This window comes from Chelonoidis abingdonii, chromosome 4 (assembly GCF_003597395.2).
Source record: "Chelonoidis abingdonii isolate Lonesome George chromosome 4, CheloAbing_2.0, whole genome shotgun sequence".
NCBI lineage: Eukaryota > Metazoa > Chordata > Testudines > Testudinidae > Chelonoidis > Chelonoidis abingdonii.
In genome coordinates, this window is record NC_133772.1 from 79,397,504 (window position 1) to 79,422,568 (window position 25,065).

Here is a 25,065-nt window from a genome sequence, read left to right on the forward strand (position 1 = left end):
ACAGAACAGAGAGTCAGACAAAAGACACACACCCAAAAATTCCCTCCCTGAGCTTTGAAAAATCCGGTTTCCTGATTGGTCCTCTGGTCAGGTGTGTGGTTCCCTTTGTTAACCCTTTACAGGTAAAAGAAACATTAACCCTTAGCTATCTGTTTATGACAGGGGGAACACCCTCCTCCCCAAACTTTACTTCCAAAAAAACCAATCAGGAAATGCAGGATCTTGAGAGACAAGACAAGCCCATAGCTCTGCCTCTCTCCCATCAATGCAGCCTCTGCAGACTGCACACAGACCAGACCCTTCCTAGACTCAGCAGCAGTTTCAAGGCTACTCCCCCGCAACATATGCATTACTGTCTGCTCTCCCCAGTCCCAGCATGACTAATCACCAAAGGGCTGCGCAGGAGCTGCCTGGAAGGGAATTTGCATACTGCCTTTCCAGGGAAGAATTTTTCAGGCTCCCAGAGGTTTAGGCCATTAGCACTGGTTCAGAGAGGATACCAACATCCCACTGAATTCCTGCTTCTCTTCATGAGGTAACTGCGCAAAATGAAATTCCACCCCTACAGGGAGCAGTTCAGCCAATTTCATACTCTCCTTAAATATGAAAAATAAGCTTGAGGAGCTAGGAAAAATAAAATGACACACAAACTGCTACATGCAAAGAAGGGCCCCATTCCCACCCCAGCACACAGCAAGTGTGTCTGCGAGCCCAGACAACACTAGGGCACAGATAGAGCTACCTCTTCAAGAGCCTCCTGTAAAGAAACCCAAGGCTGAAGTTTCACAGAAAATAGGAATTGCCAGCTCAGACCAGACCACTAGTGTCCATCTAATCCAGTACCCTGGGCTGGGAGAAGGGGGAAGAGAAAAAAAAGAAGGTAGCTAACCCACATATACTAACTTGGATTTAAAACAGCAGCAAAAACATAGCAACTCAACTTTTCACTCAGGTTAGCAGCTTGAATTCAAGCCTAAAAACTTAGTTGTCTGTCATATCTCCACTGAATTAGCCAACACTAATGCTAGCTATCTACCCCAGTTAAAAGCATCTTTTTTTTGTGGTTTTGACCTACCTATCCTGACAGCAGCCAGTAGGTATATCTCAATATATCTGCTGTCTCATAGAAATGGAAGGGACTCTGAAGAGTCATCGAGTCCAGCCCCCTGCCTTCACTAGCAGGACCAAGTACTGATTTTGCCCCAGATCCCTAAGTGGCCCCCTTAAGGACTGAACTTACAACCCTGGGTTTAGTAGGCCCATGCTCAAACCACTGAGCTATCTCTCCCCTAGCGTAAACTTATTCCTAAACTCACTCCCTTTTTACCTCTCATCAGCTAATTTTATGCATTAATTTTATGTACTATATTTGTAATCCTCTCTAACGTTACTGTGGATATTCTCACTAACCATATATCCTTTTTTGAATCCTCTTTAGCCTCAGTTGGTACCTTGTGGTAATGAGTTCCACAGGCTAATTCTGGTCACTGGAAGTAGGCAACACAAAAAGACCTTTGAACTCCTGACCACTTCTGTACTTATCCCTATTGCACAATCACACTGGAAGTCCTCCAAGATTTCAGCAGAGCTAGATCTACTATAGCCCTGTTGTATCCACTACTTCCCACTGGTTTTTATGGTCGGGGGGGGGGGGGCGGAGTCATGAAAGATGACCAGGCTGAATCATGTCCCACAGCCCTCAGAATGCTCCTGCCCTGCTTTGTGCTGCGGAAGAAGTCACCTGGTACCCAGGAAAACAAGTGCTTCACAGTCCTTACCAGACAGGCTGTTCGCTTGACACCAAGAAAGAGAGAGGTTGCTTTTTATATTCTTCACAGAATCTACATTAACATTTCATAACACTATCTCCAGACTGGGTTTGAGCCTCACAAATAACTCAACATGCTGCTCTCCAGCTGAGAGCCATCATCATCATCATCATCAGCTATCCCCCGATATGAGGATGATGTCTGCCGGGAGGGGAGGGGGGCATTACTGAGAATAAGATGGCTGAGGAGTCCAATCTGTGCTCTACAGGGTTTTCCACATATTTGACATGTGGTTGCTTGGAGAGAGCACAACTGCTGGCTGGGATGCTGTACCCTTTCCTTCCTTCTCTGCCATTTCTCAGCCTCTTGAGTAAGGCAATTCTCTCAAAACAGGCTGAGGCTTGATGTATGATGCGATGCCAGCCAGCTTGTCCCAATTTGTGGGGTCAACGCCTCCCTTCTGAAGATGTACTTTCAGGGTGTCTTTGTAGCATTTCTGTTCCCTTGGAATCCTCTTACCATGACTAAGTTGAGAAAAGAGAACTTGCTTCTGAAGAAGAGTATCAGCCATCTGCACATAATGAACCATCAATTTTGCTGGGATGGCCATCATCTTTGCCTCAACAGTGGTGATGTTAACTGCAGAGAGAGCGCTGGCATTGGTGCAACAATCTTCCCTAACTGATACGGAGAACCTTCCTAAGGCAGCATTGGTGGCACCATACCAGACACTTAAGATGGCTTCGGTATGTCACCCATGTCTCACACTAAAAAAGAATAGTGAGAATAACTACTGCATTGTAGACAAGGATCTTAGTTTCCATCTGCAGCTCTCTATCAATAAAGTCACAATGCAGCAACATTCCGAAGGACGCACTGGAATAATGGATCCTATGTTCGATCTGCACATCAAGATTGTCTATCTGGGAGAGATGGCTACCGAAGTAAGCGAAATGCTCAACGTTTTCTAGGAGTTCAACACCGATGACAATTTGTGTGAGAAGGGAGGCAACCTGCACCGGGACAGGCTGGTGGAGAACCTTAGTCTTCCCAATGTTGAGGGAAAGTCCCGGGCTATGAAAGGCCTGAGAAAAGATCTAGAGTGGATTGCAAGTCAGCCTTGTTGTGCGCAAGCACAATCTTCAGCATACTGAAGGTTGGTAGTAACAGTCCTGCTGACCTTCGTTTTAGAATAAAGACATCGCAGGTTGAAGAGCTGGCCAGCCACACAATGCTCAATCCCAACTCCAGAAGAAAGGTAGTCATGAATAAGAATCAAGATCACAGCAAGGTAGATGGAAAAAAGGGTTGAGGCAATAACACAGCCCTGCTTAACACCAGTACAGATGGTAAACAGGTCTGTCTACAACCCTTTACAGAGGATATGGCAGTCATCTCATCATGAAGTAGCCTGAGAATGTGAATGAACTTGAGTGGACAACCGAACCTTGATAGCACTTTCCATAATGCTTCATGACTGATGGAATCAAAGGCCTTAGTTAAATCAATAAATGCCATAAACAATGGCTGGTGGTGTTCTCTACACTTCTCTTGGATCTGTCGTGCAATAAAAATCATGTCAGTGGTGCCCCAAGATGGTCTGAAACTACATTGGGATTCCGGAAGGATATCTTTGGCAAGAAAGAGAAGATGATTCAAAAGGATGTGAGCAAAGATCTTCCCCACCATGGAGAGGAGGGCAATGCCTTGGTAATTCCCGCACATTGACTTGTCCCCTTTCTGAAAAACAGTGACAATATTGGCATTCTTTAGGTCAGGTGGAATTTCCTCATTAACCCAAATTCTAACAAGAAGCTGATGAAGTTTTTGCACGAGTGTTATTCCACCAGTTTTGAAGACCTCCATGGGGATGCCATCTGGGCCTGATGCCTTGTTGTTTCTAGTCTGAGTGATGGCTCGCCAAACTTCCTCAGAAGATGGGGGTCAGCAAGAGGTTCTATTACTGGTTGCTGGGGAATGGACTCTATGGTGGCAGCTGAGAATTGAGATCCATGGTTTAATAGGGTCTCGAAGTGCTCCTTCCAACGTTGCTTGAGAGCTACATTGTCCTTAAGAAGGGTGAAGCTGTCCTGAGATTGCAGAGGGGTCGTGTTGCTTGAGATTAGCCCGTAGATGGCTTTCGTTGCTTGAAAAAGAAAAAAAAAAAAACTTCTCATATCGTGTTTATCAGCAAAGTTCTGGATCTCCATGGGCATTGCTTGCCACCACTGATTCTTGACGCCACACAGCATCCTTTGAGCTATAGCTTTAAGCTGATACGTCTCTTGTTTTTGCTAGTTAGAGGATTCATTTTGCCAAGTGCAAAATGTGCTTCTCATCTGATGAGTCAGTGCTAGGATTTCCATGCTGTTCTCATCAAACAAATCCTAATGGCGGTGAGTGGAGTATCCAAATTGATTCGCCACATGCCTTGTGAATAATGGTCTTGAACTCCTCCCAACGTGTTTGGATATCACTGCTGTTGTGAGGTAGGTCAGAGAGCCTCTCAATGAGGCATTGCTGAAGGGTTTCATAACTAGCGTGATTCTGAAGTGCCCAAATGTTAAATCTCTTCCGCATTCCTTTCTGTTGTTTTGGTGCAAGCCACGTGTTCATAATTGATCTGACCAAACAATAGCCTGTCCAGCAGACAGTCATACCTTTCATCACTCATGTAATATGGATATCAGTACAATCATGGGCTCCAACGATGACATAGTCAAGAAGATACAAGTGTCCAGAATGTGGGTGTTTCCAAGTGGTCTTATATTTCTCCCTCTGTTTTAAGATGGTATTTGTGATAAGCAATCATGCTCCACACATTTGCTGAGGAGAATCCCATTAGAGTTGACTTTCCCCACCCCTTCTTTCCCAGTGGTGCCTCCCCAGTTTGGGGGGCCAGCTGAGAGCACATCACACAGGTCTGCTCCACGCACAGAGGCCAGGGACACTACGCCTTTGTTAGTCGCTGATGCTTACTAGTTAAAGGAAATCAGCAGAATGTGCAGCAAGTCCAAAATAGAAGACAGAGACCCTTAATCCAGCCTTGAGCAGAAAACAGGATGCTCAGCAGGTGCCACTACATTTTGCTGTTATTTCTCCAGAAACCAAAATAGAAAATACTCCCTCTAGTGGTATCATTGAATTCGATGTTCAAATGTACTGTCAGAAAATCTGGACTCCCACACAAGCTGTGCAAAAGTGAGACAGAAACAGAAAGGGACCATCTGCAATGAGCACCAAATCCTTTGCAATCCTGAAGTGGCAAGGGACAATGCCTGGGAGCACCATGTCTTCTGTGATGTGGTTTGTCTGTTAGTTTCAGAGATACAAATTAAGCCAACTGCAAAGCTAAAATCCCCAAAGTAGGTCAGATGTGGGGCTGGTGTCACTTCAGGGATAGAGTTAATGTAGGTTGTGGACTATTTTGAATTTCCAGACTTTCAGAGGTTGAGGATTCTTTTAAGTTTAACCTGAACTCTTAACCATCGCTCAAAAGTCAGGAATTTATTTGGTTTACGGAGTAATTATTAGTTGTTTTTTTTATTTACACACTAACTACAGCAAAAGGCTCCTGTAAGAATTTTTACCTGTAGCATCACCTCACAGTTTTGGTCTGGGACAGATTAGTTTAGTAATCTCACACAGCCCAGTTCTCATAGATGAAGAGATACAGAACCTAGGAAAATGTCTAAAAAAAAAAAAAGGGTTTGAGTTACACACTCCTGTGGCTCAAGAGAAGCTGACTACACTTCCTATTGGGTTCAGAGCAGTGGAGTTTTATCCCATTTTCAATAACTAGGACAAAAAGAGTAATCAGTCCCCCACTCTCCTTAAGCCCAGAAAGTGTGGCACAACAGGATGTTGGGTCAAGCAAGCAAGTCCCAAAGAGCCGACAGTTCAAAGGCAGAACAGGACCAATACAAGCACAGGTGGAATATGTTAATCAGAGCAGGAAGACTCCATGGAAAAGGGGACAGCTGAGACGAAACAAGGGAAATCTTTCGGGGAGCACCCAGTCTGTCAAGGCTGAGGCTGAATTTACTCAGTTCTCCTCCCACCCTGGCTTCATAAAGTGGTACAGTCTGCTTTGGTTAGCAACAATCCCAGGCAGCCTCTGCTAGGCCAAGGTGTGTAGGCAGCTGAGCTGCTCTGGCACATGTAGCAAGTGGTTCCAAAACAGATGCTGTCATGAAGCCAAAGAGCTGACACCCGAAAGAAAGTCTATGCAGCTGGCATGACAGCTTCGAGGGTGCTTATTACTATTATTTCTACAGTACTTTGGCTTCTAAACATGAACCAGAGCAGGAAGCAAATATGAAATGGACTAATTGGCTCCCATAATAGCAGGGGTTCAGCTTTGGGAGGGAAGCAGTCCCTGCCACAGAGAGGTCGGCAGAGAACACATATGCTGGCAGAGGATAGGTTCTCCTTGCCCAGACCATTACTGATAATCCTCAGGGCCAGGGGAAGACTCTATGCAAGTCAGATACACCAGTTACTCTGATGCAATAAAACTGAGCAAGGCCTCAGGGAAGCCAGGCAGGGGCTGGAGCAAGAACGAAGGGTAACAAGTAGGGAACAAAGGAAGAATGACTAACCCAGAAACCATGCAAACTTGCTTCATAGATTGAAATAGAAAAAAGGCCACTCCAGTGCCTTTACTCACTGGTGCATTCCTTCTCCTTACACTGGAAATATAGGGGAGAAACTCTACACACACGCACACACATACTTTGGGTATGTTTACACTGGCAGAGTTACATCATCGCTCAGAGAGCACTGAAGAGAAACCACTGTTGTGTGCTCACACTCTCAGCTGCCTGCACAATAGCGTGTTCACACTTGCAGCACTTGCATCACTATTTCGAGCGGTGCTCTCTGGGCAGCTATCCCACAGAGCATCCTTCCTCTTCTGCCGCTAAGACTTGTGGGAAAGCAAAGGGGGTCACGGGGCATCCTGGGTCCTGTCCCAATGCCCCATAATGCATTGCACAGCAAACCCTGTGCTTCCGACTGCATTTGACGCCATCTTTCAACAGTTTGTGTACTGTGCGCTCTGCCTCTTCACTCTGCAGGAATGGATCCCACACTGGTGATCAATATGCTGCTCAATCTCACTGATACATGATGAGTGGCAGTGGGGTTATTCCTTAAACTACAAAGGCAAGAGGAGTGTGTCATTGATCTCGCCATGTATAGTAGCTACGACACAAGACTGCTTGTGGCATTCACGGAGATGTTGACGATAGTGGAACATCGCTTTTGGGCTCTGGAAATAACATTGAATGCTTATTTGTCATGCATGTCTGGACTGCAGAACTTTTGAATGAGGAAAGCCACATTTATGGGACTGTGTGATGAGCTCGCCCCAGCCCTGCGGTGCAAGGACATGAGAATGAGAGCTGCCCTATCATTGGAGAAGTGCGTGGCCATTGCACTGTGGAAACTGGCTACTCCAGACTGGTACTGATCGATCGCTAACCAGTTTGGAGTACGAAAGTCGACCGTTGGATTCGTGTTGACGGAAGTGCGCAGGATCATTAATTAAATCCAGCTCCAAAAGACCATGACTCTTGGAAACGTGCGTGACATTGTGGATGGCTTTGCACAAATGGGTTTCCCTAACTGTGGAGGGGCGATAGATGGCACACATATTCCAATTCTGGCACCAGACCATCTAGCCACTGAGTACATTAATCTGAAGCAGTATTTCTCTATGGTTCTCCAGGCGCTCATGAATCACTGTGGACGTTTCAAGGAAATTAACGCAGGCTCATCCAGAAAGATGCTGCAAGGAGGAACTTTCTTCCCAGACCAGAGGATCACCGTAGGAGAAGTCAAAATGCCCATTCTGATCCTGGGAGACCCTGCCTACTCCTTAATGCCATGGTTTATGAAGCCATATACGGGGAACCTTGACAGCAAGGAGCAGTTCAACAACAGGCCGAGCAAGTGCAAAATACTTGTTGAGTGTTTTTGGCCATTTAAAGGCCCTGCTGGCACTACTTATATAGGGGACTGGATCTGGCTGATGACAATATTCCTATGCTATAAGCTTATAGCCACATGCTGTCACTCCATAATATTTGTGAAGGGAAGGGTGAAAGCTTCACCAGGAGTGGCTCCAGGCACCAGCACGCCAAGCGCGTGCCTGAGGCGGCAAGCCACAGAGGGAACTCTGCCGGTCGCCATGAGGGCAGCAGGCAGGTTGCCTTTGGCGGCATGCCTGCGGAGGGTCCGCTGGTCCCACGGCTTTGGCAGACCTCCCGCAGGCGTGCCGCCGAATCCACAGGACCGGGGACCTCCCGCAGGCAAGCCATCGAAGGCAGCCTGCCTGCCGTGCTTGGAGTGGCAAAATACCTAGAGCCACCCCTGAGTTTCACTCGGGGCTGGACCGTGGAGGCTCAGCACCTGGGAGCTGAATTTGAACAGCCAGAGACCGGGGCTATTAGAAGGGTGCAGAGCGGAGCCATAAGGATCAGGGATGGCTTGAGGTAGCAATTTGAAGCTGAAAGCCACTAATATTTGTTGCTATGCTCAGGAGTGCAGAGCTTGTAATGCTAGGAGGTGATTGTGATTGGTGCAGACAATGTACTGAGGAGATTTAAGAAAACTACCTGTTGCTTTGCAGGGCTCTGTTTGGTTTCAATTAGTGGAATTAAGATTGCTTTCAAACTAAAACAATTCTTTTATTAAAAAAAACAATAACAGGAGGAAGGAAAGACACATCAGCACTGTGGGAGATGGGAGGGTCTCAGGAGGAGTGGGGTCCCAAGACAGTGAAAGATTTGTGTATGTCCAGGTATCATATGCAACCTTCTCCTTTGGAGTACTGTTCTTCAGCAGGCTAAACTGCAGAGGGACTGGTGTTGAGTGCAGCAGGTACCGGGAATCCGCAGTGCTGGACTGTGATGGGGCAGGAATGGAATGCAGCAGGTACAGACTGGAGCCAGGAGGTTGATAGTGTGTTGATGGCATCTGGGGGGGGCACATGGGAGAGTTTTGCAACAACAGTTGCAGGGGAGGGCAGGCGCAGAGCTGCTTGGTTTGCAGTGCTAGTAGCGCCTGCAGCATGTCCACTTGGTGCTCCATAATGTTTAAAAGCCACTCCATGGCTTTGTTCCGGCACACTGCGTTCTCCTTTCGGTCCCTTTTCTCGCTGTCCTGCCATGCCTTCAATTCTTGTTTTTCAGCCGCGGAGTGCATCATGACATGATGCAGAAAATCCTCTTTAGCTCTTCATGGCCACTTTCTAATTCTGCACAGCCGTTCTGCTGGTGACAACAAAGAGGGAGGTTGGACTCCCAAGGTCATATCTGTGAAGCAAAAATGCAACATTTTACAGAAACAGTATTGTTTCAAACACACAAACCACTGATTCAGTGATTTAAAACACAGCCACTATTCACAGATCTGTCATTACCTGGTTGACCCCAGGCAAGCACACGAGTCACAAGATCTCAAAATGGTGAGTAGCCGCAGGGACAGGGAAATCAGTGTTCCAGGACCATACTGTACACTGGACATGTAGCTCTTGGGAGAGCCTCCAGTATAGGTAGGGGCCTTATAATCATTACTGTCCCCACATTTTCCATGGGCTGGGTTAATTATGGAAGATCTCACTGCTGAGGGTGAGCACAGAATCAAGTGAAGGTCTTCTCCAAGACTGTGGCTTCTGCCCTGGCCCTCATGCAGCTCACCTGTGTGAAGCATTGGTCATCCCCCTCACCACCCCCCAGTGATGGCAGAGTGGCACAGGAAAGTTACCCTTAATGGGGCAAGAAACAAAGCAGCTCTGCCAAAGAACCTGCGGCAGTAGATTGCCCAGTATCTCCATGAGAGTTTCCTGGAGATCTCTGAGACAGATTCCCATGAACTGAGAGAGTCAATCAACACCCTGTTCCATCACTCAGACTGGGAATGTGGTGGTACATACATCATAAAGACACAAGCCTGCTTTCTGCAACCCTCCTGCCCCCAATAACTTGGTTCAGCAATTCCCAAAATCAAAGACACTTACCGGAGGCCTCCTCTCCTGTTTGTGCTTCACCAAGCTCCCACTGCTGTGAGTGGTTAGCCTCCTCTGGGGTAGAGAAGAGCTCCTGGTTGCATGTATCTCTGACCTCTGAGTCATCCTCTGCATCCCTCTCCCCCTCCACATCCAAGATTTCCTCCTCCTGGCTCAGTCCACTATCAACTGGATGTGAGCCACCAACACATCCACAGTGGCCTTCGCAATGGAGGTGGGGTCACTACCAAGTATCGTGTCCAGCTCTTTGTAGAACCAGCAGCTCGTGGGTGCAGCACCAGAGCAGCAGTTTGCCTCCCGTGCCTTGTGGTAGGTGTTCTGCAGCTCCTTCACTTTGACCCTGCACTGCAGAGTGTGCTGGTCATGGCCCCTTTCTGACATGCATCGTGAAGTCTGTCTGTAGGTATCATAATTCCTACGGCTGGTGCACAGCTTAGACTGGACAGCCTCCTCTTCCCAAATGCTGATGAGATCCAGCAGCTCGCACTGCTCCAAGCGGAGGATTGCCTGGTGCATGGAGCAGGCATGGTCACCTGGAAAGTTGTGCTGAAGCCACTGCACACATCACTGAGTAAACAGGAAGGGAGTCTTTCAAAATTCCCAAGGAATTTAAGGGATGAGGCTCAAGGTTGGTCACCTGAGGGCAGGGCAGTAGAGTTCAAACCGATGACCGGAGTGGTGAGAACAGGTATTGTGGGACACCTCCTGGAGGTCAACTGCAGCACTGTAATCGACCAGGGTGTCTGACTGGCACTGTGACACTGTAGCCCCAGCGCAGAAAGCTGTACACCTCTCGTTGTGGTGATTTTTTTTTACAGTGCTGTAACTGCGCTATTTCTGTGCATCAAGTGGCTTGACAGTGTGTATACCTTGGGAGTTACACCGCAGAAAGCTGCTTTACTGCGCAGAAACTTGCCAGTGTAGACATGGCCCTAGATTTAGGGTGAGAGTTAGATTTCTTGCCTCCTAGGGGAAGATTTGACAGGAGGTTGGCAGCCACCATATTTAGAACTGAAAACCTGAGACAAGGCCCACTTGTAAAAGATGACATGTCCTCCTCTGTGCATCCCTTTCCTGCACCCGCTTTGGGCTGACATATCCCCTTTCATTGCTGCATGTCCTGCTTTCTTGTTCACCTTCCATTTCAAGCCCTCCCCACAACAATTAGCACGTTACCACTTCAAAGGGGTTGACAAATGGCACTAATGTAAAATTAGTTACTTGCAATTAACTAGCTCAATTACTCCAACATACACCACATTTTATGGACACAGATCCCACCTCAAGAGCGGAGGCCTTTGGTTCTGGGTCACTGTTGCCTTTGGAGTTATGAGTTCTAAAGTCCCCACAGTCCTCTCCCTCTCGGGAGTTGGGCATGACTCTCTCAGGAGCTCATTAACATTACTTCATTGATTGGCCAGAAGAGGAGCTATAGCACCATACCTTGCGGAAGGCTCATCCCTGTATTTTCTTCTCCATCTCAGATGGTAACACGCATGTGGCTGCATAGAACTAGATTCATGGGCCAAAACACATCATATGGCTCATTCCAGTCTGAATCCTAGCTCCAAGATTTTCAAGGAACTTCAATGATATCTTAACTGGGCCTTTAACTTCTGGAAGGGAAGTGTGCAATCCTATCCCACTGCCTCGTACTTATGCCTATAAAAGCTACCTGGGAATTCAAGAGTTTTAGACATGCTGAAAATGAGCAGACAGGAAATAGGACAAGTTCAGAATAGGAGACAATGAGAGAGGGGAGCTGGAAGCAGACAAAATCCAACAGGAAGTAGAGGAGGCGGCGGCGGCAGTAGCAGGAACTCTAACTCAGACAGCATATGGATCTTGAAGCTACTTGAACAGTGGAAAAATGGAAGGAAGGAAATGATTAGGCTGTGATGGGAGTGCTCTTAAAGGTGCTTTGCCAGGAGCTTGTGAGAATCCAACACCTTCAGACATCTCTGGGAAGCTTAACACAGGTTTTATCAAACAGGAGTCGCCGCTCGTGTAGGGAAAGCCCCTAGCAGGCTGAGCCGGTATGTTTACCTGCCCCGTCCACAGATCTGGCCGATCACAGCTCCCACTGGCCGCAGATCACTCCGGATCACTGCTCCGGGTCCATGGGAGCTGCTGGAAGCGGTGCGGGACGAGGGACATACTGTTTGAGAAACCCTGGAGTAACAGCTAGGCTAGGAAAGGGATTCAGCACTATTGGCTTTAGCAAGGAGATTTCACCATAACTGCCAGGCAGAATGGGAGATTAATAAAGAAAGCAGTCACCAGCACCACACATCATAAAACTGTCCTGTCCCGTCTCTAACAGGCTAGTAATATCACGCAGCATGATGCATGCTAGACAACCACTCAGACGACTCAGCAGCCTCAATGGAGCAGAAGTGTTCTGAGTGCCTCTCTAAGCCTGGCAATTGGGAATGCTTACATAGTCCTGGGATTGGTGGGTTCTTTTCAAGTCCTTTGTGAGGGTCACCAGCTCCTCAGCTCCAGCATCTAGCTCAGGGGTAGGCAAACTTTTTGGCCCAAGGGCCACATTGGGATTGCAAAACTGTATGGAAGGCCGGGTAGAGAAGGCTGTGTCTCACCAAACAGCCTGGCCCCCCACCCCCTTCTGCCCCCTCCCACTAACACAAGCAGAGAGAGAGAGAGAGAGGCGCGCGCGCGCACACACACACACACACACACACCACTGGGGGAGGGGAAGGGCCACATTGGGATTGCAAAACTGTATGGAAGGCCGGGTAGAGAAGGCTGTGTCTCACCAAACAGCCTGGCCCCCCACGCCCTTCTGCCCCCTCCCACTCCCTTCTGGAAAAAACGAATCAGATGGAGCCATCAAGAAGATGTGTGTATATGTAAGACTCCTGCAAAGACCTTGTGAAACTTGCAGGAAAGTATCCCCTTTTCAGACAGCATTTAAGTACTTGCTTAAGTCCCACTGAAACCTGAATAGGGATGGAATTAAGCATGAGCATAAATGCTTTGCTAAACTGAGGCCACCGTATGGTGAATTAATCACATACATAAGTCTTTGCAGGACTGTTACCTTACTGACGTCTGGGTGTTATTATTGTAAGTCTTGTTCTTTCTCTTTTTTTCACTGTGTGAGACCCTCACTTTTTGCTCCATGGCTGAATTTAGGCTGTCAGCTATTTGAAAGCTACCCTCCTCAGCACCAGCCTGATATCTGGTTGTCAGGGGAATTTTACCCCAAGGGAGGTGGCACTACCATTGCATCCACCTGGAGCTTTCATCCAGCAAAGCATCATTAAGGCCATGTCTACACTACAAAATTATGTCGACCTAACTTATGTTGGTATACAGCCATTGCAATTATTAAATCACTTGTGTGTGCACACACTTGGCTCCTTGTGTCAGCGGTGCACATTCTCACCAGGAGCGCTTGTATTGATTCTATTGTCAGCATGGGGCATTGTGCAATGGCTCCTGAAAGCTAGTAACAGTCAACATAAGCAACACAGTGTCTACAGTGACACTGTGTCAACCTAATTAGGTCAATCGTGACTGTACGCTGGTCAGGGAGGTGGTGTTATAAATCGTCGTAGAGAGGCACTGATGTTTGCGGGAGCCAAATTTAAGTGAAGACATTTCCAGAGCTAAGTCAACATATGGTAGCTTACGTCAGCCTAACCCTATAGTATAGACCAGGCCTGAGTTACAGTCAGACATCTGCCAAGATTTATGATCGTGGAAATTGATCTAGACTCTGGGCTAAGTCTGAGATTCTGTGTTATCACTCTGTAAAAAGGAGACGTAAATATTTGCTAATCTACCACCTGGGGTGTTGTGAATGGTATTTAGCTAGTGTTCGCATGGCACTTGGAAAATATTAAGTACTATATGTGCTGAGCATTAATGTTGTTTTGTTATGAAGTCCATGCTACTATTCTAAAGGGGTGAGATAGCTCAGAACAATTCTTGGACAGTTCCCAGTTAGGAAATTAAACAATCAGCATAAAAACAAGTCCTCTTTTCCATTTCTTTTGGCATGCGTTGGCAAACAAAGGACTAAGCAGCACCAAGCAATAAAAAGTTGTCAGAATAATCTTTTTCTGTTTGTTTGCTGTAAAGCAGTGCGGGACAAGGTCTAACCCACACAGAAATATCTAAAAGGAACTGTTATTATTTACATTTCATTAAGGGCGGCCAGGATATTATACATGGTAGCTTTTACATTAAGTGTTATAATGCTACTATTTGCTGTGTGGCTGCTTTTGATCTTGGACCAGTGCAGGCTGGAATGAGTGCTGAAAACACTATAGAAGTGATGCCACAGATCTACCAATGCAGCCAAGATACACAGAGCTCAGATCATGGGGCTGGGGTGGACAGGTAGCATCAAGCTCACCTTTAAGCCTTCTTGATCCTGTATCTTGATCCTTGATCATCATAATGCCTTATGAAGCAATAGCTATGAGAGATCTAAAGCAGATCCTTGTACTCTGGGCTATGGACTGTGGAAAGAATTTAGCTCTCTGTGCATTTGATTTAGGTGAGATTCATGTAAGTGCACCACAATGTGCAATCTTATATATAAATGGAGTTATTTCCCTATGGAGGAGTTCCAGACACACATACACATAGCTGGAGTGCCACACCTTGGTTCATTGTTAAAAAGGCAACAGTAAACCACATTTCCTCAGACAAGTCACAGGCACATGTCCTGATCCGTGGTCTGAAAAGTAAGTCATGAGTGAGTTATACAGTCATAAAAAACAAACAAACTCCAAAACAACCCCTCTCCTTTTATTCACACCCTGGGAAATGGCCAATTGACAGCAACCAATGTCTTCTCCACACAACCACCTTTAGGCTCAGAACAAGCATAAGAAATTTCAGCTCTTTTCAAAAACTGATAAAAAAGTGCTTACTATGAAATTGTTACCTCAAACACCACTACATCATCAATGTGACACAGCTGTACTGTTCAAAATAGACTCTGATGAGGGTGTGAATACTTCCTTGAGAAGGGTGTGCTAGCTTTAGCCCCCTTTTCTATTGTATAGCATGGTACAGAGAATGTGAAGTGTACGTTACCATAGTGAGTACAGTAAGCAAAGTAAATAAGCCCAGTTCCACATACTTAGACTGGGGCTTCAGTAAATGACATATTCTTCATAGTTATGGATAGTATATGTGCTTTGAAGCCTAGAACACCCATGGCTCAGGGAGACTGTATGTCCTTCCTAGATTTATACAAGCAACTTGTGATTCAATAGCACCTTCAGCTTTCATCCACACCTAAAATAATTTCCTAGTAATCTGGGAAATGTACTTTTGTCTTAATCACATGCAGGTATTACAGGTATTAGAGATACAGTTTACAGATTTCAGTAGTCATGGGCCAAACTCCACTCTCACAAATTGATATAAATCTGGAATGACTCCACTATGAAGGAAGTTATTTTGCATTTACACTTGTATAAGTGGGACCAGAATTTGGCACTATGTGGTAAGGTTTCCTACAGTAAATACATCAAAATTGAGATTTTTTTACTTGAGAAAAAAGTTTGTCCCATTTTTTGTTCACTTTGCAAAGGGAACTGATCCAAATATTTGAGTTTTATTAAGAGGTTTTCAGTTGTGTAGGTGACCCCCTCCCGGCACTCTGAAATTGGCTCCATTTTAGTGGTGATTCCTGTATGTATAGGGAGCCTCCTAGGTAGGGCCCCTACCAAATTCATGGTCCATTTTGGCCAATTTCAGTCATAGGTTTTTTAAAATCGTAAATTTCATGATTTCAGCTATTTAAATCTGAAATTTCTCAGTGTTTAAATTTTAGGGGTCCTGACCCATTAAGAAGTTGTGGGGGGTTGCAAGATTATTGTGGGTCGGGAGTTGCTGTACTGCTACCCTTACTTCTGGGCAGCTGGAGAGTGGTGGCTGCTGGCTGGGAGCCGAGATCTGAAGGCAGAGCTGCCGCTAGCAGCAGTACAGAAGTAAGGATGGCATGGTATGATATTGCTACCCTTACTTCTGCACTTCTGCCTGCAGGACTGGCCCTCAGTCAGCAGCTGCCACTCTCCAGCCACCCAGCTCTGAAGGCAGCAGCGCAGAAGTAAGGGTGGCACGGTATGGTATTGTCACTCTTCTGTGCTGCTGCTGGTGGGGCGCTGCCTTCAGAGCTGGGTTCCCAGCTAGCAGACTCTGTTCTCCAGCTGGTCAGATCTGAAGGCAGCGCAGAAGTAAGGGTGGCAATACTGCAATCCCCCCAAAAATAATCTTGTGACCCGACCACAACTGCCTTTTGGGTCAGGGTCCTCAATTTGCGAAATGCTGGTCTCCCCTGTGAAATCTGTATAGTAAAGGGTAAAAGCACAAAAAGACCAAATTTCTGAGAGGGAGATCAGATTTCACAGTCTGTGATGTGTTTTGCATGGCTGTGAATTTGGTAGGGCTGTACTCATGGGATTCTTATTGCTGTCAGCAGGGGTTCCGTGAATGAGCTGAGAGAAGAATATAACCAATAAGTTGTAAGGCACTTTGGAGGTGAAATGTACTCATAGTTCCAATCTGGCAAAGCACTTATGTGCATGCTTAACTTTAGTGCTCACGTAATTTTAAGCAAGCGAATAGCCCCAGTGACTTTGGTGGGAAAACTCATATGCTGAAAGTTAAGTTTGAGGGTAAGTGCTTTGCTGGATCAGGGCCTGAAGATAAGATAATAATTAATAGTTTTTATCTATTATAAAGACTGTAGGCATGAAGAAAAGGGAAGCCCATTCAGACTTCCACCCCTAACATGACTGCTACTTAACTTGTTTGGAGGAAACAGGTAATTACTGTTCAAGATAGAAAATTACCCTCTGTTGTCCGTAAAAGCATGTTTCCCTGTTTTGTTTTCCCCACTCACTTTAGGACATTCTATGCTACTGTTTTGTATTTGTCTTACCTACCTTCAGGGCTCTCCCATTTGTTTTTTTCTCTTGTCGCACCGTTCTGGGAGTTGGAGTTGAAAGGAAAGTTGAAGCTCTTTGAGGTCACAGCAAGTTGCATTAGTGGGACATGCAGCTCCCCTCCTCCCTCCCCCCCTTCTGAGATGAGTGATAACATCAACAGGGCCCTTGTTCCTTGATGTGTTCCATGTGTTCTCTCATCTTCTCTCTGCCTGTCACTAGTTTAATTCCACATGCACCAGTGAACAGCAGCCACTGACGCTTGATCTAACCACTACTCAAAAATAAAGGCTGTAACTTGAGCTTCCTGCAAACACGCATTTTTAACTTTCCAGCTAGTCCAGCACACCTCCTCACATTTCCCATTATCAGTGAGCTGTGTGGGGCACTGAACCTAGCAGGGTGTTTGCTCTAATCTGTGTGCAGCCTGCTGCCCTGTGTTATCAATATCAAAGGTTTATATTGCAAGTTACTGCCCAGTAAGTAAACATGCAGTACTGGCACTTTGTGTAAGAAATATCATGTCTGCACGAGGTATTCAGTGTTAATATGGGCTTGTATGATCCCTCCTGTGCACAAATGTGCAGACAAGACCCAATTAATGGAAGAACTCCAACCTCTATTGGATCCTGCAGTCCACAGCTCTCCCTCTGCTCAGGGCAAATCTAACTACAGTACTACATGGGTGCAGCTGCATGATTGTAGCACATCTGGTGAAGATGTGCTATGCCGATAGGAGAGCGCTCTCCCATCGGCATAATTACTTCAGCTCGGCGGGAAGGAAAGGGTCTCTGGCCAACATAGCGCTGGTGTGGACAGCGCAAAACTTGTGTCACACGGGGTGGGAGGTTGGCTTTTTCACACCCCTCAGTGACGTAAATTATAGTGACTTAGGCTGTAGTGTAGATCTGCCCTACTTGAGTGACACTGCTGGATGGGGACTAGCAGGGACAGAGCCAGAGGAAGGAGACAGGTTTCAAGAGTGGTAGCTATGTTAGTCTGTATCAGCAAAAACAGCTAGGAGTCCTTGTGGCACCTGAGAGACTAACACATTTGGTTGGGTATAAGCTTTTGTGAACTAAAACCCACTTCATCAGATGCATAAAGTGGAAAATACAGGAGCAGGTATAAATACATGAAAGGTTGGGGGTTGCCTTACCAAGTGTGAGGTCAGTCTGACGAGATAAATCAATTAACAGCAGGATGCCAAGGGAGGAAAAATAACTTTTGAAGTAGTAAGAGAGTAGGGTGACCAGATGAGAGGAAGAAAATATCGGGACATATGGGGGGTGGGGTCGCTGGCAGAGCAGGAAAAAAAAAAAGAAAAAAGGAGTACCACGAAATATCGGGACAAATTGCATCACGACCAAAGATTGGTTGGGACACGGGACAAAAGCCTAAATATCAGGATGATCCCTATTTTATTGGGATGTCTGGTCACCCTATAAGAGAGTGGCCTATTACAGACAGTTGACAAGAAGATGTGAGTAACAGCAGGGAGAAATTAGTGTTGGGGAAATTAAGTTTAGGTTTTGTAAAGACCCAGCCACAGAGAGCCAGGATGCTCAGCTTCCTAGAGGGACTTCCTCGCCTAGTCACACTCTGTTACAGTCTACACCATAGTAGCAAGGTATGGCTGGTAGACTGGATGCCCTGGAGTGGTAACTGCCTCATTGCCAGTGTTGTGCTTTTCTGTGGAAAGGAGTCAGATTACTCAGCAGGAGTTAACACCTGCCTCGTTAACTTCCCCCACCCCCACACCAACCAGAGAGGGGGCGGAAAGAAGAAACACTATGAAAAGGGAGGTAGGAGGAGAAGGAAGGAAAACACACAAGTTGCACTGGGGAGGCTGTGAGAACTCTGGATACCTGCTCAATATTGTCTTCAATAGCCTAACACGGAGACCCCATGGTGCCAAGTACCTTAAAGCTAAGATAGACAGACTCTGCGTATTGGAGGCGGCACATGCCCATTAAATGGCACTTTCCATACTCTTTGCTCAGTCCATTTTTTCCATGTAGTCCCTGGACAACCTGGATATTTGGTGAAGGGACAGAAGTGCCTTTGTGAATGGGCAACATCGCATATTTCCCATGGTCAGGGCCTTACCATGGTTTTCTCATCCAGTTTTCCCCCCCTCTGCACAGCTAAGAGGGAAAAAGTGAACCTGTATGTAAAAGTGATCATATTATACAAAGCGACTGAATATGTTGCAGTCTGACAAAATGCACTGGCTTCTGTGCAAGCTGAAATGGAACTGTGAATATTTCTACTGGAAGATTCAGCTGCCTTATCAATTTCCTCGTTCCAAGAGCCTCAATCAGATGCCTCAGGTAAGGCAATGGCCTATTTCAAATACCACGTTAAAAATGGATGAATTTCATCTCTCTCTGACTTTTGGAAGAAAAAAAATGTCACTAGCAAAATCAGATTTCATAAATGGTTGATCCAGCTTCTGCAGAAGGGGCTTTGGCAAAGGATTGAGAAATCAGTCCTTATTTTAAACAAGTAAGGGCACCCAGAGCAAGACTTTGATGTTTGATCTTCAGCATATATAGAAACCCACTTAACTGGAAGGTAAAGGTTTTACAATTTAGTTCTTGGGACAAAACTCTATTTAATTAGGCCACCTAGGCGATTCCTTAGGGTTTCCTTCAAATATTCTCCTTACCAGCAGGGATTCTGAAACCAGTGGGGCTCAGTTTCCCCATCTTCCCAGCAGAGCAGCACTACCTCCTGAAACGCTTGCTGCCTTTTTTATGCGAAGTGGCACAGACAATCAGTCATCCTGTGCAGTGATTAAATTGTTGGCATCATTGCTTATAACGGGAGGGCCTGAGGGACTAATGACTGACTTTAAGTGGATGTCCACTATTGTCATTGCACAGAGAACTAAGGGATCCAAAGCCCAACGAAGGACCCTAAACACAAAATTCATCTTTGTGACTCCCTCTTAAGCTTTTTCTTCCTTATGTACACACACATAGACACACACAAAATAGCCCCCTAAACAAACAACAAACTCTCATAAATAAATCACGCTATTCTTCCTATTGGCTGAAAGGAAAGGAAGAAAGAGAGAACAGTATTATTTCTGTTTTTAACTACTTGAGAGGCAATCAGGTCCAGCTGCTTATAGGGTAATTAGGTTCCAAAGTCTCACTGATTTCAATGGGAACTCATCTGCCTAAATAACTTTAAGGAACTGGGCCTCAGAGGCTATGGTGATAGTGGCCATATAAGAACCTAGCTAGATGGTGAGATAAATAATTTCTTTGTGCCTATGCACTGTGCCCACATGTACTGAAATAGATCAAACATCTTCTAGCTATATCCAATACTGCTAGCACTTAGCTAGCACTTTTATCTTGTAAAAGCAGCAAAGAGTCCTGGGGCACCTTATAGACTAACAGACGTATTGGAGCATGAGCTTTCATGGATGAATACTCACTTCGTCGGATGCATGTCTTTTATCTTGAAAGCAGTTGAATCCATTCAAACCCTACCAGGATGCAGAGATCTGTCCATGCAGAACTGTTTGTAGGATCATAAGAGCATAAAAATGGCAATATGGGGTCAGACCAAAGGTCCATCTAACCCAGTATCCTGTCTTCTNACCAACCCCCCCTGCTCCCAGTTCCCTGACTGCCCCGACTCCTATCCACACCCCAGCCCCCTGATGGTCCCCAGAACCCCACACCTATCCAACCACCACTGTTCCCCATCCCCTGACCCCATCCACACCCCTGCCTCCTGAGACTCCCATGCTTATCCAATCCCCCACACACACACACACACACGTTCCACATTCCCCGTCCCCATGGTAGTGTAGCTGTGGTGGAGGAAGGACAGCAGGGGAGAGGCCTGGGGCTAGTCTCCCTGGCCAGGAGCTCAAGGGCCAGGCAGGACGGTCCCATGGGCCGTATGTGGCCCGTAGGCCATAGTTTGCCCACCTCTGATCTAGCTTCTGCTTTTGCCTTCCTTCCTATCCTGGCTGTGAGCTGAAGAATTCTCCCCCTTTATTTACCGTTTCCTCGTAGGTATTTATAGAGGCAGATATTTTCCTACCCCTCCCCTCAAGTTACTTCTACCTTGTATAAATTTAGCTCCTTCCAGCTCGTCTCCCATTTTACCAGTTTTGTTACCCTTCTTTATATGCTCTAGCAGTTTGTCTCTCTCCTTCTAAACTGTGGAGACCAGAACTACACAAAATAATCTGGCAGCAAGGGGTCTAATCACTCCTGTCTCAGACTTGCTGTTTTCCAGAGAGCTGCCCCCAATTTGCGGCTGTATTATCTCCCCTCCCTGAGTGTAAAGGGTCAGTCACTCAGACTGATTCATGTTGATGGCCTGAGATTCCCAGGCTTTATAGCTCACTTGGTTGTCTGCAACTGCCATGTTTATTTCTTCTCCCTCCCAATCATAGGGAGGTCAGCCAATCTGATCACAGATCAATTTGCCACCCCTCCCCAGTTTGTGTGAAGCCTCACTAGTTGTGTGACGCCCAAGTAGACCCTGTCTCCCTTTTATCGCCCGTCTTGCCTCAGTAAGTGCACTGAAGGCCAGCAAGATCAATTTTCAAAATTAGCCCAGCGTGCTTGGTTATCAGATATTCCTGTCTCACCTCCCCTATTCTCAACCTGAGACAGAGAACTGGTGGGTTCTTGTTTCTCTCCTCCCACCCTTTTCAGGGATTGAGATTTTCCCCAGCTCCCAGGCACCCACCCCCACAGCACATGAAGATTCTTCTTGGAGGTTTTGTGCTTTTCTTCCTTGGGTGCAGTCCTGAAGGTCTGGGCAGATCCTATTCCCATTGTTCCACTTCCTCCTTTGTTCTTGGACTCTCCAAATATTGTCTCGGATAATTTCCCTGCTTCCTGCACAGGGTTCTCAGGTTCTCTTCCCACTGGTCACCTTTACGTCAGAGTCCTGCTCCCTTTAATTTCCTGAGGGCCTATTTTCCCCTTTGAGTTTCCCATGTTTCTAAATATTCTGTCCAGAGATGTAGGAACCAAGGTTGGGGAGGAAGGTAATTTCCCTACAGCAGTGCAGGATTCTCCCACACCTACGCAAAGAATCGAAAGGGGGCAGAGAAACATCAGTGGGATTCCCTAATATTCCATTCCACAAGAGGAATGAAATTTTCTCTCGCATAGATGTCAGAACAGCAGGAACCAAGGAGAGGTTGGGTAGGGACACACGTCTCAATGGAGAAAGATTTCCTCACCTCCACTAGAGAGAGGGGCCTGGATTCCCTTTGGAAACTAGGTCATTTGAAGAAAAGTAATTCTTCAAGTTGAGCTTTTATCCTCCAATGGAATCTGTGAAATCCCAGGAGGTGAGTAAAGGAAGCAGCTGTATTTCCTTGTGGTCCTAGGGAGAGGAATTCTGCATTCTAATTCTTTTCCTTCCTGCTACACCCACTGGGAGCCCAGCTTTTCATCAGTTCTCATCTATGCACACAACTAAACAGACACGGACATCAGTTGTCAGATGATCTCACTCACAGGATCCCACAGCAACAGATGAATGAATGACAGGAGCGTAGCTTAGAAGGGCTGCTTTCCCCTCCCCTCACAGAGCACCCAGGGTGGGTAACATTGCAGCCCACTAGATGGAGAGAGGGCACACTAATCCAGAACATACTCACACAGCACATTTGTTTATTTACTCCACCTATATAGCTCAGCTACACAAACCAATTTACATGAGGAAGAGGACACTCCCCCTTCCCCCCAACCCAAACACAATTCCTCCCACATGACCCCAACCAGTCCAGAAAGCAAGAATGGGCCTGGCACAATGCCCGAGGTTAGTGGATTTGCGCTTTGTCAGAATATGGGAGCCTCAGAGTCCAGAGCCTCACAGCTACTAGCTCCCAAGCTCTGAAATCTGAGGACTGTCAGCTCAAGCACCTTAGTGAACCTCAACTGTTGTGAATATAAATGGAAAAGCATCTCATACAGTCAGGGCCACTGCAGCTCCCAAAAAGGAGCCAGGTGGTGAAGGAGACACTGCCGAAGGGCAATTGATTTGACGGGCAGGTGGAGCAGAGAGGTAGGCTCATTTGGTGTGTTTGTCTGTTCACAGATTTTACATTTTAGTTCAAAACTATTTTTGTCAGCTCAAACAGAATTAAATCAAAAGTTTGTTGTTTTTTTTTTTTTAAAAAGAGCATGCTAGGGACTGAACATGGGCATAGTACAGAGCAAGCCTCCTCTTTGACTTCTACTCTGACTACAGATGCCTCCACTATTCCCATCCTGCGCTACCTGCACACATAGTCCTGACTAATAGCTCTCTATTATTCCAGAAATAGGCCTCAGTCAAAAAGGACAGTTAGCAGGTGCAAAACAAACCAAAACAAACTCATTGTAACTTCTAAATCAGACACAGAGTTCTCAGGTCCATAGAGAAAAGTTAAAACCTTCATATTCAACCTTCTCTCTCACTCACACTCTCACTCCTGCCTGTAGATGCCTGCTAGCATGCTCACCCACATGTACACACAAAAGGAGTTATTTCCTTACTGCAGCCATCTTCATCACTGTGGTCCCCACAGTCATTGTCACCATCACATTGCCACTGAGCCGGGATGCACGTGCACTCGCCAAAGGCACTGACTGCACAAGTAAAGTGATTGCGTCCACAGGAACAGTCAGTGCTGCTTTTTACACCTGCAGGGGGAGGCAAAGAAAATAATCAAATGGTCAGAAAGAGGGAGAAAGGACCCCATTGTTTTAATGTAAGTGCAACAGCTTCCAAACATCACAATTATTCCCCACATATACAACCCATTGCAAAAAGAAAAACACCTTCCATCCTTGGTATCAATGATGTATACAGATTCCCGGAGTGACACTATCTGGAAGTAACACCACAAAGCAAGCAGCCAGGAAGAGGCCGAGGGATCAGCACAGCAGGCACATATTTGTGCTTCCTTAAATTTAATTTTCACTGCCACCTTCTCACCCGTGCATCTTTGTTAGTTACTTGACTCTAGTTCATCTAAGAGCAGACCCCGAGAGATCTAAAATGGTTCACTGTAATTCATCTGGTGACATTTGCAGTAGCACCTCGTTGTGGAGTTCATGGAAACAAGAGAAGAACACAGGACCCATTTAAGAGAAAACGGAACTTAAGTTAATATGGGTGGAATCTTCCAGAAGATCTATAAACAGTGAGATGGGTGAGGCTGTGGCATCAATTTCCAGGGGATAAGGTGGGAGCCCTGTCACTTAGGACCAGAGAACGGAAGACAAAGGCCATAGCGAACAGACTACAGGGAATATTCCACCACTGGACCCGAAGAAACGGGTGGACAAGATGGTTTAAAAGGTATTTGCATCTTTAAATTTCTATGATTTGTGAATTAAGAACTCTTCCAATTTTATCCCAAGTCTTGCGATATTGTCAGAGATGCTAAACAATTATAGGAGTTTCTGATTTCTGCCTTCAATCTTGTGAAATTTTATCCCTATCCAAAATGGCCCCCCAGAACTCCCTGATGATAATGAGAAATGAAACCACAGACTGCCCTCAGCAAGTTGGCCACCATGTCCCTTTAATCTGTACATGTGAAAGTGAGCTGGCTGTCCCCAGGAAAGATGGTCACTATCTCCTAGGAGGATGCAGAGGAGGCGGGAATGAAACTACAGTGACAGCAGGAAGGGTAAATCTGTTACATAACAGGGTGTTGCCTAATCTTGTAATATTTGTTCTTCTTCGAGTGATTGCTCATATCCATTCCAGTTAGGTGTGTGCGCACCGCGTGCACAGCCGTCGGAGAAACTTTTACCCTAGCAACACTCAGTGGGTCGGCTGGGCACCCCCTGGAGTGGCGCCACCATGGCGCCGTATAAATACCCCAGCCGACCCAGCCACCCTTCAGTTCCTTCTCACCGCCCGTGTCGGTCATTGGAACAGTGGAGTGCAGTTTACCTGATCTCCACATTTTCCCTAGCTAATCGCTCGTTTTTTGTTACTTAATTGTTCTTGTTTTACATAGTTAATTAGTTTATTGACAGTTTAACGTTATAGTTGTTAGTGTTTTTGTTAGTAATAGTTTTCGCGGGGACTGGGGCTCTTCCCCTACCCCGCGCCCGGTACCGTAGCCATGCCTGGCTCGCCGGGCTTTAAGAAGTGTTCGGCCTGCAATAGGCCAATGCCGACAGGAGATCCCCAAGACTCCTGTCTTAAGTGCCTTGGGGAAATCGCACTTATCTTCGAAGTGCCCCATTTGCAAGGCATTTAAGCCGCGCACAAAGAAGGAGCAGGACGCTAGACTCCGGCAGCTCCTTATGGAAGCGGCATTAGCACCCTCGCCGGCACC

At 46.3% G+C, this 25,065-nt stretch overlaps 1 protein-coding gene across 5 annotated transcripts in view; it reads right to left on the reverse strand.

Moving 5' to 3' along the window:
* The window catches only part of LRP4 (LDL receptor related protein 4), a 120,010-nt gene that overhangs the window by 47,794 nt on the left and 47,151 nt on the right, over nucleotides 1-25,065 (reverse strand). For all 5 annotated transcript variants that reach the window (XM_075065298.1, XM_075065299.1, XM_075065297.1 and 2 more), the window contains exon 2: nucleotides 23,264-23,410. In XM_075065298.1, the coding sequence (XP_074921399.1) occupies nucleotides 23,264-23,410 (147 nt within the window). The remainder of the gene's footprint in view (nucleotides 1-23,263; nucleotides 23,411-25,065) is intronic.